We start from the raw sequence: 18,593 nt of genomic DNA on the forward strand, positions 1-18,593 counted from the left end.
TGACAATGTCATAAACTGACAGCGGAGTGCAGTGATGACAGTGCGGTGCGGGCCACATTGCAAGGCCTGGCGGGCTGGATTTGGCCCGCGGGCCTTGTGTTTGACACATGTGGTCTAAGGGAAGGCTAACCTTTAGAGTCTCACCGCACAGGTATGCGCTCCGGCCACAGGGCGTGCCGTCCTCTCGCCAGGGCGCCCGGCCAGGTCTGTCAGAGAGGACGCCAGGGGGTTCTCGCACCCACAGGCTCTGGAGCTGGTGCAGTCTGAGTCTGGGCCCACCCTGACCTGAGGACCACCCAGCCCCTGGTACTAACATCCGGCCTCGCTTTGCGGGTTTTGTCCGGGTGGTTATGCTGCACCCCTAATGCCATGGGCCGAGGGCAGTGCCGGGTGGCCACCGATCCAGGGCCGCAGAGCACCAGACCAAAGCCTGGGCCTGCCAAGGCCAACAGGTGCACCCTCTGCCCTTTTTTAGAACCAGCACTTAGTGCTGCCCTGCGGCCGGCCAGGGGCTGCTCTGGGAGTGAAGGAGACAGGCAGGGCCACATTCTAGGCAGGGGACAGGGAGCCGACAAGACACATGCTGGAGGCATAAACGCTACAGAGAGAATTAAGCGGGTGCCGGGCTGGGCCGGAGGGCTGCTCTGCACGGGGAGGGGAGGGGGGGGCAGCGGGAGGGAATCACGGATGGGCTCGCTGAACAGGTGATCTTTCATCTGAGCCGGATGATATCATGGCCTTGTCTTGTCCATCGGTCAGCAGCATCTGTTGTGTGTACACACACAGGCCATGAGTCCGGCTTGGCAGAGGCCCGGCTGCCCTTTGCCACCCTTCCCTCCCTTCCAGCCAGAGCCTCCGCCTCCCCCATGCCCAGGAAGCAGCCCCAAGTTGTGGGGAGCCTGCAGGGGACGGAGCCGCTCCGAAGGGGTTGGGGGGGGGCCCCACAGCAGAGGAGCCGGAGGGGTCCGATCTGGGAGATGCGGTGACAGCAGCGCCCCGACATCGGGCCTTCGCGGGCATCCAGGGAGTGAACCCGCTTCAGGCACCACCGCGTCTGGCACAGCGATCAGAAAGCGGCCACTCCCTTAATAAACGTCCGTGGGTGTCCGCTCCCGCTGGGGCTCCGGGCCTCCCCGGGCCTCAGTTTCCCTCGCCGTCCTCTCCGCCGCGGCATCGGGTGGTTGCGGCGCACAGGCTCCCGAGGCTCCCGCTCCAGCGGCTCCGAGAGAGGAAGCCGAGGCCGCGGCGCGTGGAGGCGGCTCCGGGACCCGCGCCCGCCCGGCCCCGCCCGCGGCCCCGCCCCGCCCGCGGCCCCGCCCCTCCAGGTGGCCCCGCCCCGCCCGGTGGCCCCGCCCCGGGCCCGGGCTCGCGCTCCTTTAAGGCGGCCGCGGGCGCAGAGCGTGTTTCGCCACCTCCGACGCCTGAGGTAGCGGCTGCACCTTTAAGGCGGCGCGGAGGCTGCCGGGAAGGGCGGCGGGATGGAGGCGGTGGGACCCGCTCGCGGCGGCCGGTCCGAGTGAAGCGGGAGCCGGAGCCGGAGCGGGAGCGCCGAGCGCGAGGCGCAGGTCCGCGGGGCGGGAGGCCGGGCGCCGGGGCAGGGGCGCCGCGGGCCCCCCTCGCGGAGGGGGCGCGGCCTGGGCCGGGGGCGGGCGCCGGGCCTTCTCGGGAGGGGCGGCCGCCGCGCGCCGGCCTATGGGAGGGTGGTCGTGGGCGGGGCCTGGGTGACGGAGCCGGGGTCTCGGCTCCTCCGGGGAGGGGGCTCCCAGGGACGGAGGAGGGGCTCTGGCCGGCCGGCCAGACGGGGATGGGGCTGCCTGGGGGCCGGGGCTGGCACTGCCCGAGGGGCCGGGGTCTCCCGCTTGGAAGTGGGACCCCACGGTCCCCGTAGGACCCTCCTCCGACGCGCGCTCCCTGGCTGAGCGATTCTCCCCGGGAAGCCCGAGCTTGGCCGCCTGCGCAGGCCTGAGCCGGGGGTCCGGGCCGAATCTGGGTCCAGCCTCGCCGGTCTCACCGCATTGCGTCTCCCGGGCCCAGGCGAGCCGAGCGCGCCCCCTGGAGGCCCAGCGCGGGCGCGGCGGGGCTGCGGGCCAGGGCGGCGGGCGCCCCGGGGACCCAGCGCCCGGGGACGGAGGTGTTTACCTAACCCGGGGCTGCGGGCGCTGCGGCCGGCACCCGCTGCCCGCCCCCTCGCCTCCGCAGGCGGCAAGGCCATGGCCACGATGGTGCTTCCGCGAGAGGAGAAGCTGAGCCAGGATGAGATCGTGCTGGGCACCAAGGCCGTCATCCAGGGGCTGGAGACCCTGCGCGGGGAGCATCGCGCCCTGCTCGCCCCCCTGGTCGCTCCTGAAGCCGGCGAGGCTGAGCCCGGCTCGCAGGAACGCTGTGTCCTCCTGCGCCGCTCCCTGGAAGCCATCGAGCTGGGACTGGGGGAGGCCCAGGTAGGCCTGTCGAGTGCTGAGGGGGGAGGTGGCGGAGGGCGGGTTGGAGGTTCCGGAGGGTTCTGGCTGCGTAGGAACAGAATCAGAGCAGGACACCATCTGTCCCCTGGAGCTCCAGGCAAAGACCCCAGTAAATACCCGCTGAGCTTTGGAGACTGCTCCCTAGGAGAAGCCTGACAGCCATCCATCAGCCCCCACGGAGAACCCTGATCCTAGTTTCTCTGCTACCCGTGTTTCCCCGAAAATAAGACATCCTCCGAAAATAAGACCTAGCGCATGAAAAGATAAGACATCCCCTGAAAATAAGACCTAGCACAACTTTGGGAGAAAAAATTAATATAAGACACTGTCTTATTTTCGGGGAAACAGGGTAGGTAGCAAAGACTGAATGACATAGGAAAACAAAAAGGAAAATCCTTACCCACCCACCCATTCATTCTCTTATTCACTCGTTAACAGGTAAGTTTTCAAATACCTACTGTGTGCCAGGCAATATGTTAGGTACCAGGGATACAGACTAGATTCCTGCTCTAGTCCATTTGGAAGATAAGAACATACATTTGTTACACGTTGTGATAAATCCTCCAAAGGAAAGAACAAAATCTTGTAATAGCTTTAAATGGGAAGTCTTATCTATTAGTCAGTTAAGACTTCCGAGGAATGACATTTAAACCAAGACCTGGACCCGTCTCCAGAAAAGGGAGGAGGGGGGGGTGCATGTGCAAAGGCCCTGAGGCAGGAAAAACCTTGCAATGGGAGACTTGGGAAAAGACCTGTGTGACAGAGCTTCCTGGGAAAGGAGAGAGGGACAGACCAGGCCTGTGGGGACGGCAGGGCCAGGTCAGGCTGTGCCTCGTTCGTTTGGGTTTCAGTCTCCGGGAATTGGGAAGCCTTTGGAGGGCTTTAAGCAGTCAAGTGGCCCAGTATGGCTTAGGTGTTAAAGTCTTGCGGGAAAAGGTATGGAGAGTGAACTATAGCGGGTCAAGGATGGAAGAGGCAGGTAGGAAACCACTGCTGGGATTCAAATGAGAAACGGTGGCTTGGACCAAAGGGGTGGCCATGAGGGTGGAGGGAAGGGGCCAGTTGTAGATGCTCGGGAGGTCGGTCCAGGAGGACTGGGGATCGGTGTGAGGGAGGGAGAGGGGAACGGAACTCCCTGGCTCCTGGTTGGAGCGATGAAGGGATGAGAGAGCCGCAGGATTAGAGTTGTGTTTGGCCCTCTTGACTTGGGCTGCCGGACAGCGCGCAGATGGAGGAGGAGGTGGGCTCTGGGGAAAGTCTCGGCCCCTCGAGTCTTGGCGGAGGCACTGCTGGCTCTGTGACTCCTGAGCAGGTGGTGCCCTCGGTTTCCTTGTCTTTAAAATAGGGATCATGCCATCTGCTGTGTACACTCCCAGGCTGTCTAGGGGAGTTTTTAAAAAGCTAGCGGTTGTGAAAACTCTTGTCATTTAGGCATTTGCTAATCAAGTAGAAAGGGCAGGGTCTGAGACTGCGCGGCCCTCTGGAAGGGCAATGGTTGGCTGCCAGGCACAGAGATGAACACGTAGGGTCGTCGTCGTGTCTCCCCCCACCAGCCCCCAGTGTGTGCCGGCTCCGGCACAGATGGGCATCAGGATGCTGGTGGGGGGGGGGGGGGTGCCCTGCTTTCCTGGGCCTGGGGGCAGAAGAGAGGTTTCACTGCAGGAAGGCCTCTGAAAGTGAATGATGGGAAAGAGGGTGGAGCGGATGCAAGGCCCCAAGGCGGGAGGAGCCTGCAGCTCAGGAAAGGAATCATGGAGGTTGGGCGAGGGGTAGGGCTAAGAGTAAGCTTCTGGGTCTCCTCACCGGCCCTGTGGCTCCCAGACCATCGGCTGGCATATGTGCCCCATCCCCCCCGGGTCTAGCCTTGGCAGAAGTCAGGGTGGGTCTTACAGTCTATCAGGGTTCTTTGGGAAAGTGTTCCAGCCATCTGTCCAGGTTCCTGGGCAGGAGGCAGTGGTTTAGTGGCTGTGGCTGCAGCAGATTGAGCACAACCCCCAAGAGAGACAAAGGGAGACAATGGCTAGCTTGGGGAAAGCACAGCGCCCCCACTCGCCCTGTTCCATCAGCCAGTGAGCGGGAGCTGGCCATCATCAGAGGACTAGCTGGAGGCCCAGGAAAAGGGGTGGGATTTCTTAGAGTCCAGCAAAGACAGTCTAGGGGCCAGGACTTCTGATCCTAGAGGGAAGGAGTTGGGGATCCCCAAGACTCCTGGCTCAGTCTTGGACTCGGTCTTTTTGGGGCCTTGGGAGAAGACGCCCTTGATGAGAGGAAACTTCAAGTGGCTCAGCCCTGCAGCTCAGCCCTTCCCTGGCCCCGGAGGCCCGGGCGCGGGTGCTCGGCTCTGACGGCATCCCTCCGGCCGCCACAGGTGATCCTGGCGCTGTCCAGCCACCTGGGGGCCGTGGAGTCGGAGAAGCAGAAGCTGCGGGCCCAGGTGCGGCGCCTGGTGCAGGAGAACCAGTGGCTGCGAGAGGAGCTGGCGGGGACGCAGCAGAAGCTGCAGCGCAGCGAGCAGGCGGTGGCCCAGCTCGAGGAGGAGAAGCAGCACCTGCTGTTCATGAGCCAGATCCGGAAGCTGGATGAGGACACCTCCCCCAGCGTGAGTGCTGCCGCTGCCGCAGCCACTGCCAGGCCGGGGCAGAGGGCCTGGGAGCGGGGAGGGGGCAGCACAGAGCACTCAGCTCCCCCAGCCGCTGACCACTGGGCTACCTGGCCCTTCCTTGATCTCATCCTGTCTTCCTGCGCAGGAGGAGAAGGGGGAGGTCCCCAAAGACTCTCTGGACGACCTGTTCCCCAACGAGGAGGAGCAGAGCTCAGGTGCGGAGGGCAGCTGGTTCTGGGGGGGGGTAGAGAGGGCTGAACAGATTCTTGGTCCTTGGGCCTCAGAGATCACCAGAAACTGGAACCAAGTGGTTGGCATGTTCCTTCCTGGCATTCATTCCTGATCAACATCCCAGCATGTGAGAGCTTAACATGGTGTTCCATGTTTCCCTGCCACCTCCCCCACCCCGAGCTCCAGCGGAGCTGGCACCACAGTCCAGCCTGGTTCACTGTGCCACTCGCCGCTCTGTGACCGCCGGCAGCGCTGGTTCCTCTCAGCGTCCTCTGAGGGCTGAGGGAGGGTCAGAGCAGAGGGAGCCCTGGGCCGGTGCTGGCCTTGCTTGGTGCCCTGTGCAGTCAGTCAGACCTCCCTCAGCAGCTGAGAAGCTGAGGCTCCAGGGCAGGTAGTTCGTGAGGACATTACCCCTGCTTTCTGGGGTGGTTCTTAGATGAAGGGGTTGAGACCAAACAGTAACTTGCCTAGGGCCGTGTGTCAGGTGCATTGGAGGTGGGTTGGCATGCACCAGGCCAGCCGAGGGGCAGGTAGGTTCATCTGAGCTCCTCCCCTTGGCCTTGCAGCCCCCAGCCCCGGCGGAGGGGACGCGGCTGCCCAGCACGGGGGCTACGAGATCCCAGCCCGGCTCCGCACCCTGCACAACCTGGTGATCCAGTACGCCTCCCAGGGCCGCTACGAGGTGGCCGTGCCTCTCTGCAAGCAGGCGCTCGAAGACCTGGAGAAGACGTCCGGCCACGACCACCCTGACGTGGCCACCATGCTCAACATCCTGGCGCTGGTCTACCGGTGAGCCCTCCGCCAGGCACGGCGCCTGCGCCTTCCCTGGAGGCTCCTCCCTGGGCCAAGCCTCAGCGTCTGCCCGGGCCAGGACCAGCCTGGGCTTCTCCAGGCGCCTGGGCAGCAGAGAGAGGAGCTGTGCCAAGGGGGCTGAGCCCACAGGGGGCCTGGGCCCGCACGGCCTGGGCTGTAGGCCTGTAGGTGTGAGTAAGCCTCAGGCTAAGGGGGAGAAAGGTTTGGAAATAGCCAGGGAGGGAGCTGGCACAGCTTCTCTAGGCACCGTGGCTAGAGTAGGGTCTTTGGTAAAAAGTGAGTCTTCCCGGAACACGAGAGGATTGGAAAGGTTTCCCAACAGGAAGAGCAGAATGAGCGAGGGCACTGGAGGGTACAGAACGGTGTGCGTTGGGCATGAGGCAGGGGTGGGTCTGGTGAGCCTGCTTCCTCCCCAGCACTGCATGCCCTGGTGAGTGAGTGCATCCCGGAGCCTCTGAGCCCCGGAGGCCGGCTGTCCGGTTCCCACGCTCAGTCATAATCGTGCCCGCTCAGTAAAGGCAGGAGTGAACAAGGGACCAGACCACTGCGGGCAGGGCCCAGGCTGGAGGAGGATCTCACCGTCCTTCCGCCCGCCCTAGGGACCAGAACAAGTACAAAGAGGCTGCTCACCTGCTCAATGACGCCCTGGCCATTCGCGAGAAGACACTGGGCAAGGACCACCCAGCTGTGAGTGAGGGGGTGGGGGTTGGGCTGCTGCTGCTCTCTGCGGCTCCCAGGTCTCAGAAGGGCCCTGGGTCACCGAGCCTCCATTTACTCTCCAACCCCTCCCCTCCCCCTCCCCCAGGTGGCTGCAACATTAAACAACCTGGCGGTTCTGTACGGCAAGCGGGGCAAGTACAAGGAGGCCGAGCCTCTGTGCAAGCGGGCCCTGGAGATCCGGGAGAAGGTGGGCGCAGGCAGGGCGGGGCGGGCCAGGCAGGGGGCCTAGGCCAGCGCTGAGCCTAGCCACTGGCTCCTGCTCCCATCCCAGGTCCTGGGCAAATTTCATCCCGATGTGGCCAAGCAGCTGAGCAACCTGGCACTGCTCTGCCAGAACCAGGGCAAAGCCGAGGAGGTAGAATACTACTACCGGCGGGCCCTGGAAATCTACGCCACACGCCTCGGGCCTGATGACCCCAACGTGGCCAAGACCAAGAACAACCTGGTACCCTGGGCCAGGAGGAGCTACGGCGGGGAGGGAGGGAGAGGGCTGAGGGGGGAAGAGGAGGAAAAGGTCAGGTCCCTGCATCTGCTTTTCCTCCGGCCCCTGCCTCTGCAGGCCTCCTGCTACCTGAAGCAGGGCAAGTACCAGGATGCAGAGACCCTGTACAAGGAGATCCTCACCCGAGCTCACGAGAAGGAGTTTGGCTCTGTCAATGGTGAGTCCGTGGCTGCCATGTGCCCCCAGCTCACAGAGCACAGGCTCGGCGGCCAGGCAGGCAGGTACACACACCTCCTGGCCCTGTCTGTGCCACGACACTTTGTACACCCCACGCCCTAGACCCAGAGTCTTTCCCCTTTCTCTCCTGGGCAACTTTGGCTCCCCATGAAGGCCCAGCCCAATGTCTCCCTCGCTGGGAAGCTGCCGTCTGGCCCCCGATGGCCCATTTCCTGCTCTGGGTCCTTCAGCCTGGCCCATCTCTCAGGCTCAGGTGTGGCCCACGGTGTTTGAGGGTCTGCTCCCCCAAGCCCCTCAAGCACAAGCCTATGCCACAGTCATCTGTTTCAGAGGAGGGCACCAACGTTTTAGGTCTGATTCTTGTTCATTCACTCAGCAAGCCCAACCTTGATTCTTCCTGGCTCCCCCTGATCCCCTCCCCAGACCCCAGTTCTATGTCCAGCCCAACCAGCAGAGGCCTGTATGGGAGGCTGGTGACAGCCCCCTTTTCTCCGCAGGGGACAACAAGCCCATCTGGATGCACGCGGAGGAACGGGAGGAGACCAAGGTAGCAGCACTGCGGACCGGGCCGGATGGTGTCCAGGGGAGGAGGGGGAGTTGGGGGGTGTAGAGGGGAGGGCCTTCTCTTCCCCCCACCCCTCACCGTTCTTTCCCCAGGACAAGCGCCGGGACAGCACTGCCTACGGGGAATACGGCAGCTGGTACAAGGCCTGCAGAGTGGACAGGTGAGGACGAAGGGCAGGGCTGGCGGCAGAGCAGGTAGCAGGGTGAGATCCTGGTTGGCCGGCTGGTTCCTAGGGAACACAGAATGTGAGACTGTCCCGCTGTCCTGTCCACAGCCCCACCGTCAACACCACCCTGCGCAGCTTGGGGGCCCTGTACCGGCGCCAGGGCAAGCTGGAAGCCGCGCACACCCTGGAGGACTGCGCCAGCCGCAGCCGCAAGCAGGTGGGCGGCAGGCCTGCGGACTAGGCGGGGACCTGCTCGGCCCTGTTTCCCCCTAATGTGCCCTCCGCTTCCTTAGGGCCTGGACCCTGCGAGCCAGACCAAGGTGGTGGAACTGCTGAAAGATGGCAGCGGTGGGCGGGGAGACCGCCGTGGCGGCCGAGATGTGGCCGGGGGTGCTGGGGCTCGGTCTGAGTCTGACATGGAGGAGGCAGGGCCCGCAGCCGAGTGGAGCGGGGTGAGTCGAGGGCTTGCGGTGGGCAGGAGGCTGTGTGGCCAGCACGACAGTCCAGCATGTCCTCCCCACAGGATGGCAGCGGCTCCTTGCGGCGCAGCGGCTCTTTGGGGAAGCTCCGAGACGCTCTGAGGCGCAGCAGTGAGATGCTGGTGAAGAAGCTGCAGGGTGGGGGCCCCCAGGAGCCCCCAAACCCCAGGTCAGCCTCTGCCCTGATCGGTTACCACGCAGGGTGAGCCTTAAGAACCACCCACACCCCAATGAGCTCCTGGCTCGGGGTGAGCTCCCTCATCTCTCAGGCTCCACTGCCCACCACATCGGTGCCTCCCTCAGCTCCCCCCCCCGCACCCCCCCACCCCCTTCCCACCCCACCCCATCCCATCCCCTTCCCACCTTCCAGTCCCACCACAACGGTGCCTCCCTCAGCTCCCCCCCCCACCCCACCCCATCCCCAACCCACCTTCCAGTCCCACCACATCGGTGCCTCCCTCAGCTCCCCCCACCCCCACCCCATCCCCTTCCCACCTTTCAGTCCCACCACATCTGTGCCTCCCTCAGCTCCCCCCCCCCGCACCCCCCCACCCCCTTTCCACCCCACCCCATCCCATCCCCTTCCCACCTTCCAGTCCCACCACATCGGTGCCTCCCTCAGCTCCCCCCCCCACCCCACCCCATCCCCAACCCACCTTCCAGTCCCACCACATCGGTGCCTCCCTCAGCTCCCCCCACCCCACCCCCACCCCACCCCCTTCCCACCTTCCAGTCCCACCACATCGGTGCCTCCCTCAGCTCCCCCCACCCCACCCCCACCGCACCCCCACCCCATCCCCACCCCATCCCCTTCCCACCTTCCAGTCCCACCACCGCACATCCTGGCCTTCCGTCCCCTCAGGATGAAGCGGGCCAGTTCTCTCAACTTCCTCAACAAGAGTGCGGAAGAGCCAGCCCAGGTATGGCGGGAGGCCCAGGTATGGCGGGAGGCCCAGGTATGGCGGAGGCCCAGGCCCGGGCGGGAGGCCTGCATCCCTGGGTACCTAACGGGCTCCTCAAGCATGGCTCCCCGGCAGCATTTCCTGGCTCTGGCTCTGGCTCTGGGCTGGACACTGGGGGAACAAATTAGGGAGACCCAGCCCCTGCTTGGGTGGACATGCAGGTGGCCAGTACCAGCACTGTCCCTGTGGAGGCGGGCGGGGGTGTCAGGACCAGGACGGGGCATGGGTGGGGCTCAGGGATTCGCCAGGGAAGGCAGACTGGCAGCAGCACAAGGCTGAGCCACGTGCCCCCTCTGCCCACAGCCTGGAGGCACAGGCCTTTCTGACAGCCGCGCCCTCAGCTCCAGCTCCATGGACCTCTCCCGACGAAGCTCCCTGGTGGGCTAACCCTGAAGGGCAGCCAGTGCCACAGCCCGCACCCGGCTCTGCCCTCCCCCCAGCCCTGCGCATGGGCCTGCTGCTTGTCTTGCCTGACTCCCCAGGACCCCTGTCTTTTCTGTTCAATCTCAGGGTAACCTCCTCCCTTGTCATCTCAGCCTGAGCCCTGGAGGCTGGGCCTGCCCGGCTCCAGCTCTACCCCTTATTTATTCCTCCCAGCAGGGCCCCTGTCCTAGGTTCAGAGCCAGTGAAAGCTGGCTGGGGTCTTCCAGGTAGAGGCTCAGTGGCCTGCCATCCCCTGACCCCGGAGTCAAGAACACTAAGTAACTGCCCTCCAGTCAGCACCCTGCCCTGCCTCTCCTCCTCCCCCCGCCTCCTGCCCCTCCTCGGCCGTTGCTTCTGTATATAGAGAAATAAGTTATTGGCCGCCCCCTCTCCTCAGTCTACCGTACTGCCTGGGCTTCCCCTCACCCCGCCCTTCTCTAGTGGTACCGCCCAGGCCTTAATCACCCCCATTCCACGCGGTGGTATCTCCCAGGCTCCACAACACATCTGGGGATCTCCCCAAAAGGTTCCCTGGGCCTTGTCGCGCTCCTCCTGGACCTGAGGGGTGTGGACTCTGAGGGATGCGTCCTGCCCCACTGTCACTCCGTGCCCCGGATGGAGAATCCTCCCCTTACCAGCCCCTCAACGCCGGGCCCTGCCCTGCATCCCGGCCTTATGCACTGTCCCTCCCGCCCGACCCCACCAGGCACTGCCTGTCGAGCCATCCAGCCACGCCTTCTCCCACGCCTGCAGCTTCTCTCGAGGGACAGTGATGTCCCTGCTGTGGCAGGAGGGGCTGCTCCAGTTGTGGGGTGAGGTGGTCGTTCTCTATTTTCAAATGTTGCTGTAGAAATAAAGATGGTTTGAATCTGAGCCGGGCTTGTTTTGGGGCTGAAGTCCAGGGCTCCCAGGGTCTAGGCTGGGGTTGGGGTCGGGGGTCGGGAAAGGCTGCGAATGAAGGGTGTGTGTGTGTGTGTGTGTATCCCTCACATCCCATTCCTCCAACTGGAGCCCAGATATTCTTTCCCATAATTGGGGGTCCCAAGGGTCAAGATCTAACAGTTTTCATCTTTGAGGTTCTAGAAAATTGCGGGCTTTGACTGAGCTCTGCCCCTTAGTAAGCTGTTAGACCTTGAGCGAGTTACTGATACTCGATTTTTCCATCTATAAAGTGGACGAGGACACCTTACCCCGGGCCTGTGGCTGTGAGTTAGGAACGCCAGTACACAAAGGACCCTGGAGAAATGAACTTTTTCAAATACTCCGGGAGGCGGGAGGATAGGGATCAATGCCTGTCAGACAGATGTGTCAACCCCGGCCTTAAAGAGAGCTTCCAACTCCAGGACACCACAAGGCTCCCAAGTGCAGTCCAAAAGCCCAGGTATGTCTAGAGAGCCACAGAAGGCAATGCGCAGTGATGAGCTAGAAGGCTGGGCCCCCCCGGTTTGCGCCTGCGCTGCGGAGTACGTTGGACAACGTAAGGAGACTACAAGTCCCAAGAAGCAACGCGCAGCGAGGTCCCAGGCTGGAATGTTTGCGGCTGCGCGTCGCGGGCGGGGCCTGAGGGGCGGAGCGGCCACCATCTTGGAACAGGAGGCGGAGCAGAGCCGACTGGGAGCGACCGAGCGGGCCGCCGCTGCCGCCATGAACCCCGAATAGTGAGTGAGCCCCGCCTGCGCCGTTCGGCGTAGCCTCGATCCCGAGTACGGGGCTGTGCGCTTACCGGGTTGTCCGGCCCGGGTCAGGACTGTGCGGCCCCCACATCCGGGTCCCTCTTCCGCTGACCCCCCCCACACACATCCGGGTCCTGCCCCTCCCCCGGGGCCCCCAGGACCCCGGCTCCACACCCTTAGTTCTTGTACCCGGGGCCCAGACACCGCGACCCCGAGGGACACTACCTGGAGCCTGAGGGGCTGACCCTGACTGGCCTTACAGGTCAGGTGACCCCGCAGCCCTGGCCTCCCAGGCCTCAGTTTCCCCATCTGGTTAAGAGTGGCGATCTGGGCGCTGACAATGGCCTCAGCGATAAGGTCTCTCACCAGAGGGTTCCCGGTCTCGGTCCAGACTCCTGCCCTTTAGGTCGGGCCGTGAATCCGTCTGCTCTCGCCCTTCTCGCGGAATCCGGTTCCGGGCCGGCCGGGAGGTCCCGGGGCGCCGCTGGGGTCGCTCTCCCGGGGCCTCCCGCCGCGGGGCCGGCCCAGCCCGGGTCCAGCTCCCGCCGCTCCGGCCCTCCCGCCCTCTCCTCTCCCTGCAGCCCCGGGCCGCCGTCACACCCTTCCCCTGCTGTCACACTGCTGCTTAGCCCAACGAACGTGGCAGTTGCCGCTCCCTCCCGTGAGGTTCTCTTCCTCAGACTCTCCTGGTCACTCCCCCTAGGGGCAGGTGGCCCGCATCTCTGTCCCAGGCCGCTCAGGACAGTTTTCCCGAGTGTCAGTTCTCTCCCCGCTGCCGCCGCCTCCTCCTCCAGAGCCAGGCCTCAGGCTTCCTGGGGAGGGGGCCTCGGAGAAGGGAGCTGACAGCTCTCACAGACCTCGGGGTCTGAACCCGGGTTCCAGTCCCCAGGTTACCAGCTGTGTGACTCAGGGCAAGCCACTTCCCTTCGCTGCCTCTGGTTTCCTCATTTCTTGGGAATAACAGCCACCCTCTGCCCTGGACTCTGGCGGGGCTTACACGCGAGGGTGCGTTTGGAACTCTTAGCCCTGGGTCAGGCACACAGGAACCCGGTACGGCCTGACTGCTCACTGTTATTGCCACCGCTTCTGAGAGGCTTCATGGGAGCTCTGCACAGCTCTTCACTCAGCAAGCTCTAGGCCGGGCCCTGGCTTCCATTCCTGGGGCCTCCCCTGCCAAGACAGGTCCCCTAGATAGTCCCTACTGGACTCCAGACCATGGGTCTGTCAGGAATCAGGGTAGGTACCCAGCCCTGTCACCTCAGGAAGTCATGCCCCTCTCTGTGCCTCAGTTTCCTTCTCTGTAAAGTGGGAATTCTGTGTTACGGGGGGTGGCCAGCTCTCCCCTCCTGGGACTTGTGGGAGGATCTTGTGAACACCTTAGTGCTCTAAGCTGAGGCCTGCCTCGGGGCCAAGAATGCTATGACGGTGGCTCCCGGATGATGGCTCCCTACCTGCCTCACACTTTCCCATCCTTCCTCTCCAGTGACTACCTGTTTAAGCTGCTTTTGATTGGTGACTCGGGCGTGGGCAAGTCCTGCCTGCTCCTTCGGTTCGCTGTGAGTAGGAAGTCCCCCTACCATCCTCTGGGTGTCTGGCTGGTGGCTGGAGGGAGAATGGGCAGCCCAGAGCACAGTAGTTGCAAGATGTGGGGATGAAGGACGAAGTTGCAGGAGCTGCCAGCAACATGGCTACTGAACAAGGGCATGTGGCTGGCCAGTAGGGTGCAATTAGGGGCAGGAAACTGGAGGGGGGTTTTCTAGTTAGGCCTCAGGACGTGTCACTGGCCCTGATCTTCCAGGATGACACGTACACGGAGAGCTACATCAGCACCATCGGGGTGGACTTCAAGATCCGAACCATCGAGCTGGATGGCAAAACCATCAAACTTCAGATCGTGAGTGTCGCCCTCCCCACGGGCCTGGTGCCGAGCACCCCATGGAGGACGGGGCTCTGGGCGGGGAGCGGGCTGACCCTCTCCTCTGTCTGGTAGTGGGACACGGCGGGGCAGGAGCGGTTCCGGACCATCACGTCCAGCTACTACCGGGGCGCTCACGGCATCATCGTGGTGTATGACGTCACCGACCAGGTACGCTTGGCCCACCTCCCCCGCTGTGCTTCCTCCCATCCTCCTCCTGACGCGGCCTGGAGAGGATGTGGACCCGGGCCCTCTCCCCGCGAGGAACAGCAGAAACAGGTCCTCAGAGGCCCTGCCGCAGGGGCCTCACCGAGCCAGGCTCGCCCCTCCCCTTATTTTGGACAATCTGGGCACCTGCGTTTTGAAGGAGTCGAGTCGGTTGGTTGGCTGCTGGGCTGGGCCCATGGCCTCCTTGTAAAGACACGAGAGAAGCCGATGGAGAGCTTTGGACAAGGAGGCGAGGAGCCTGCACATGGGCACCGTGTGGGCAGAGGCCCGGGAGCCCTGCGCCTGCGGTGGCCGCTTTAGGCGTGTGTCTCTGGCAGCAGCGCCATGTTCACCGGGAACGGTCACATGCCTCGTAGTTGACAGAGCCCGTCAGCTTCGGTGTTCACAGCGCCCAGAGGTCCGCTCTGTTCCCGCCTCACAGGGGCGGTGTCAGCGGGGAGGAGGCTTGCTCAGGGTCCTCAGCTGCTCATGGGCAGACACAGAAAGCCTACGCTACTGGTTCTATGCTGTTCTTTCTCCAAACCTCGCTGCTTAGTGGGACCCGGCTCTGGGGATGTGGAGATGCTCCCACCGGCTCCGGCCAGAGGAGTCCCTGCGCTTAGGGCAGCGGGGCTGGGCTCCCGGGCGCACGGGGCCCGTGGCGGCGCCTCCTGGACAGGCTGCGGTGAACTGTGCCCCACTCACCCTGCCTGCCAAACCCCGTGACCGCGCTTCAGTTCTCACCCTGATGGCCCTCTCGTGGCTTTTCACTCCGTCCTCCTCACTCCAGCTCTCCAGCTCCTCTGCGCTCGGAGATCTTCCAGTGGCTTTTCACTGCGCCCCCTGTGCTGCCCCCTGGGCGGGGTGTGGGCCTCCTCACGCTGCCCCGCCGCCTCCTGGCTCCCTGGGCCACTTAGTGGTTTGGCTTCCGTCTTACGTCCTGGGATTCCTGTGTCTCAGTAGCTCTCGCTGTAGATCTTGTTGACATTCCGCTGGTACTGTGTCTGTATTCTGATCTTCCCAGTGTCACCCAGTGACCAAGTGGTGGGTCCCCGTGTCCTGGTGAGGAGACACGCTTGGAGAGCTGTTGCCCGCAGCCCGAAAGGCAAAGCCAGAGTTTGAACCCAGGGCTCTTTGCTTCTGAGCGCACCCTTTCCTGCTCCCGGACGGCCTCCCTGAGCTCCACATCCTCTGCTGGACACTGGCCTCACCATCTCCTGAACCAGCTCTGCGTCCCTCTTAGCCTGGCCAGAAAACTGCCCTCCCCCAGCCAGCCCCTCTGAGGCCCTCTCTGTCCTCTCCATCCTCTCAGATCTGGCTCCTCATAATAACAGCAGCTCCTTCTAATTAAGCACTTGTTAGCAGAAGGCCTGTATTCACTGTTCCGTGCTCACAGCCCCACTGGGAGGTACTGGTTTTCAGAGGGGAGGAAACTGAGGCTCAGGCCAGCTGACATATCTGGGGTCACACAGTCAGTGGCAAAGCCAGGGCCTCACCCAGGATGGTCTGCCTGGGCCCTGCGCTCCTGCTGCCTCACTCCCTGCCAGGGCGCAGCTGCTCTTCCTGTTGGTCTCCACCTTCTTCGCTCTGGTCTGGCCTCTGCTCTCCTGCCAGGACGGTCTTCCCAGAACAGGGGTGTTCCTGCCGCTCCCTCCCTAAGAACCCACTGGCTCCGCCTGCTCCTCGCCTCTCCTTCCTCAGGCCTGTGTCCCAGCATCGTTCCTTTCTCCCCGCTCCGAAGGCACCGTGCCCCTGGCACCTGTGACCCACCGCCTGCCGTCGGCTCCCTGCACCACTCCCACCCCTCCTGCTTCCCGCAGGCCGGCCCGTCCCTCAGGAGCGGCCAGCGGCGCCTCCAGGCGGTGGTGCTGAGCTCCAGCTCCCGGCCCGCAGCCCCGGCACCCTGTCCGCCGCCCTGTGTCCTGGCCTGGCCCTTCCTTTCCCCGGTGCTTCACTCCTCCTCTACCCCGTGCCCAGCACAGGGCCCCCTGGGACACGCGGGGGTGAGTTTGAGCCCGGTGACCTGTCATCCCTGCTCCTCAGAAAGGAAGTGGCTCTGGCTCCGACCACCTACGAGTTCCGTCCTTTCCCGCCGGCCGGCTGGGGTGGGGCGTGGCGGACCCCGAGAGCCAGAGGAGGGTGAATGTTAGACTGTTCCCAGAACTGTCTCCCTCCGAGGCCAGGGGCTCCCCGCAGGACCCTTCCCCTTAAAGGGCCTCTGAGGCGCTGCGGGAACTGTGGTCCGGCTGACCTGTTACTCTCGATTTCGGTCTCTACCTGATGCCATTGGCTCCCCAACCTTTCTGGGGTTCAGGGAGAGAGAGAAGCTCGGGCCTCAGGCTACACTGTTCGGGTGTGGGGGCTGCTGGCAGACAGCGGGTGGAGCTGGGCTGGCTTTGGGGTCTCAGACAGAGGAGGGCCGGGAGGAAAGTCCAGGCTCCGGCTCTCCCAGGGTCCAGGGCAGCCCTTCCCCGGAGCCCGTGCTGCCCGGGGCAGTGGGGCACAGTAACCCGGCCTCGACTCCCCAGGAATCCTACGCCAATGTGAAGCAGTGGCTGCAGGAGATCGACCGCTACGCCAGCGAGAACGTCAACAAGCTGCTGGTGGGCAACAAGAGCGACCTCACCACCAAGAAGGTGGTGGACAGCACCACGGCCAAGGTGAGCGCCGGGCCGGCCTCCGGGGGGCGGGGCGACTGCCTCTCACGCCCCTCTCTCCTCTCCTCTCCTCTCTCCTCTCCCCTCGGCAGGAGTTTGCCGACTCCCTGGGCATCCCCTTCCTGGAGACCAGTGCCAAGAATGCCACCAACGTGGAGCAGGCGTTCATGACCATGGCGGCCGAGATAAAGAAGCGGATGGGGCCCGGGGCCGCCACGGGGGGCGAGCGGCCCAACCTCAAGATCGACAGCACCCCCGTGAAGCCGGCGGGCGGCGGCTGCTGCTAGAGGGGCAGGGGTGGGCAGAGGGCGCCTTCTCCAGATGATGCTCCTGGAGGGGCGGAGGGGCCTCCCTCTCCTGGGGCGTTTGAGTCTGTGGCTTTGGGGTGTCCTTGGCTCCTCATCTCCCTCTGGCCCATCTGCCTGCCACCCTGAGCCTCGGTTCTACCAGGGCCCCAAGGAGGACACCAGGCCCGGGGCTGGGCAGGGGCGGGCCTTGCTCTGCTGCCGCCTATAGAAAACGTTAAAAGACACCCCACGTTCACTCTTCTTTGGGATGAGGGCCCCTGTCTGCCTCCCTCCCTGGCCCCCGTGTATGCTGCAGTGGGTTTCTATCTTTTCTCCCCTGCCCAGCCCTTCCCCACAAACCGAGGGCCGCCCAGGCCTCTGCTGCCCAGGCTGTCAGTGCCCAGGTCAGAAATGGGACCGGGGCACCAGGACCTGGGATCCAGGGTCCTAGGTCAGACCTCAGGATGGGCATGGGGGTTCCAGGGGTCCCACAGCCCCCCCTTTCGCCGCCTCCCTACTGCTCCTCCCACCCCTCCCACACTCACAGCTCCAGCCGTCCAGCTGCAGTGAGGTCTGAGCCCATCGAGTGCAGGTGGGCGGGCAGCTAGCTGGGCCTGTGTCTTGTGCCCAGAGGGAGCCTGCTCTTGCCACCCCCTGCCCTGCCAGAGCCAGGCCCATGTGCCGCCTGCCCACCGCGCCCCTTTGTGCTCAGGCAGGCGGAGGTGGAAGGCGCACGGTGCCAGAGCTGGGCACAGCCTTAACCCTCACTCTGCCGCACCTGCCTTCCCCGGGGCCGCGCAGTGGCTTCCTCCCCTCGGAGCCTGCGAGGGCAGATCCTCGTCCTCTGTTGCTACTACTCTGGGGAATGTGGGTGCCACCCAGGGTTGGGGGCCTCTCTCCTCACCCCCTCCCACCCAGGATCCTAGCCCTGCCTCTGGCACAGCTTCTCCCTGCAAAAACCAAACCTTCGGTCTCCACCTGACAAGCCATGTCCCTGTGCTGTCGCCTGTCCCACCTGTGCCCTGCCTCCCAGCTTGTATTTAAGTCCCCGGGCTGCCCCTTAGGGTGCCCCCCCCAGGTTCCCCTCCAGTGTCATGTCAGGCATTTTGCAAGGAAAAGCCACTTGGGGAAAAGACAGAAAGGACAAAAAAATAAATTTCCAGTGGCCCTCGGGCGAGCCGAGGGTTTTTGCAAGGAAGTTGTGGCTGCGTGTGGTCTGTGGGGGGGCCGCCTGGAGGTGGGGCTGGGACGGGAGCCCTGGGCGGGGGTCTGCACGGGGGCTGGGCCGGGGCCGCCTCCTGGGCTGCTGTCCGAGTCCTTGACCCACTTCCTGAAGCCGGGAGAGCGGTTTGTGCTTGTGGGTGTCCCCTGGGGCCCAGCACGGCTCCATCAGGGAGGGACAGGCCGGCGGCACCAGGTGAAGCCAGCGCCCGCGGGCACAACGGGCTGTGCGGCTGGGAATGGCCGGACCCAGGCCTCCGGTACAGCCCCGCGCTGGCTTCGCTGGCCTCTGGCCGGAGTCTCTGCCCCTGGACGGTGACCGCTTGCAGCCTCCGGCCGGGGGAGCGGGTGAGTGCTGGTCCCGGGACCGAGGCTGACGGTGGGTGAGGGTCTGACCCCATGGGGGCGGGTGGGGCGGGGGGGCGGTCTGACCCCATCGGGGCGGGTGGGGCGGGGGGCGGTCTGACCCCATGGGGGCGGGTGGGGCGGGGGGCGGTCTGACCCCATGGGGGCGGGTGGGGCGGTGGGCGGTCT

The 18,593-nt window shown here is 64.4% G+C and overlaps 2 protein-coding genes across 4 annotated transcripts; both read left to right on the forward strand.

Moving 5' to 3' along the window:
• The first annotated feature begins 1,373 nt into the window (after nucleotides 1-1,373).
• On the forward strand, nucleotides 1,374-10,972 carry KLC2 (kinesin light chain 2). 3 transcript variants are annotated; one of them, XM_084893859.1, is made up of 16 exons: nucleotides 1,374-1,426; nucleotides 2,200-2,438; nucleotides 4,828-5,058; nucleotides 5,207-5,276; nucleotides 5,859-6,081; nucleotides 6,705-6,792; nucleotides 6,911-7,012; nucleotides 7,097-7,270; nucleotides 7,385-7,484; nucleotides 8,002-8,051; nucleotides 8,162-8,229; nucleotides 8,344-8,452; nucleotides 8,529-8,687; nucleotides 8,759-8,883; nucleotides 9,577-9,652; nucleotides 9,688-9,875. In XM_084893859.1, the coding sequence occupies exons 2-16, from the start codon at nucleotides 2,211-2,213 to the stop codon at nucleotides 9,802-9,804; spliced, it is 1,920 nt and encodes a 639-aa protein (XP_084749985.1). In that variant the 5' UTR covers nucleotides 1,374-1,426; nucleotides 2,200-2,210; the 3' UTR covers nucleotides 9,805-9,875. The 3 variants fall into 3 exon arrangements, with proteins under 3 accessions (XP_084749985.1, XP_084749987.1, XP_084749986.1); XM_084893861.1 differs by lacking the exon at nucleotides 1,374-1,426 and adding an exon at nucleotides 1,434-1,565 and having other exon boundaries at nucleotides 9,688-9,873; XM_084893860.1 differs by lacking the exons at nucleotides 1,374-1,426; nucleotides 9,688-9,875 and adding exons at nucleotides 1,436-1,565; nucleotides 9,980-10,972 and having other exon boundaries at nucleotides 9,577-9,634.
• Nucleotides 10,973-11,605: 633 nt separating this feature from the next.
• RAB1B (RAB1B, member RAS oncogene family) lies at nucleotides 11,606-18,036 on the forward strand. Its single transcript, XM_084893868.1, has 6 exons — nucleotides 11,606-11,757; nucleotides 13,256-13,328; nucleotides 13,571-13,666; nucleotides 13,763-13,858; nucleotides 16,423-16,554; nucleotides 16,644-18,036. The coding sequence occupies exons 1-6, from the start codon at nucleotides 11,630-11,632 to the stop codon at nucleotides 16,836-16,838; spliced, it is 720 nt and encodes a 239-aa protein (XP_084749994.1). The 5' UTR covers nucleotides 11,606-11,629; the 3' UTR covers nucleotides 16,839-18,036.
• The last annotated feature ends 557 nt before the right edge of the window (nucleotides 18,037-18,593 follow it).

This window comes from Pipistrellus hanaki (assembly GCF_964339955.1).
Source record: "Pipistrellus hanaki genome assembly, chromosome: 9".
In the NCBI taxonomy this organism is placed as follows: domain Eukaryota; kingdom Metazoa; phylum Chordata; class Mammalia; order Chiroptera; family Vespertilionidae; genus Pipistrellus; species Pipistrellus hanaki.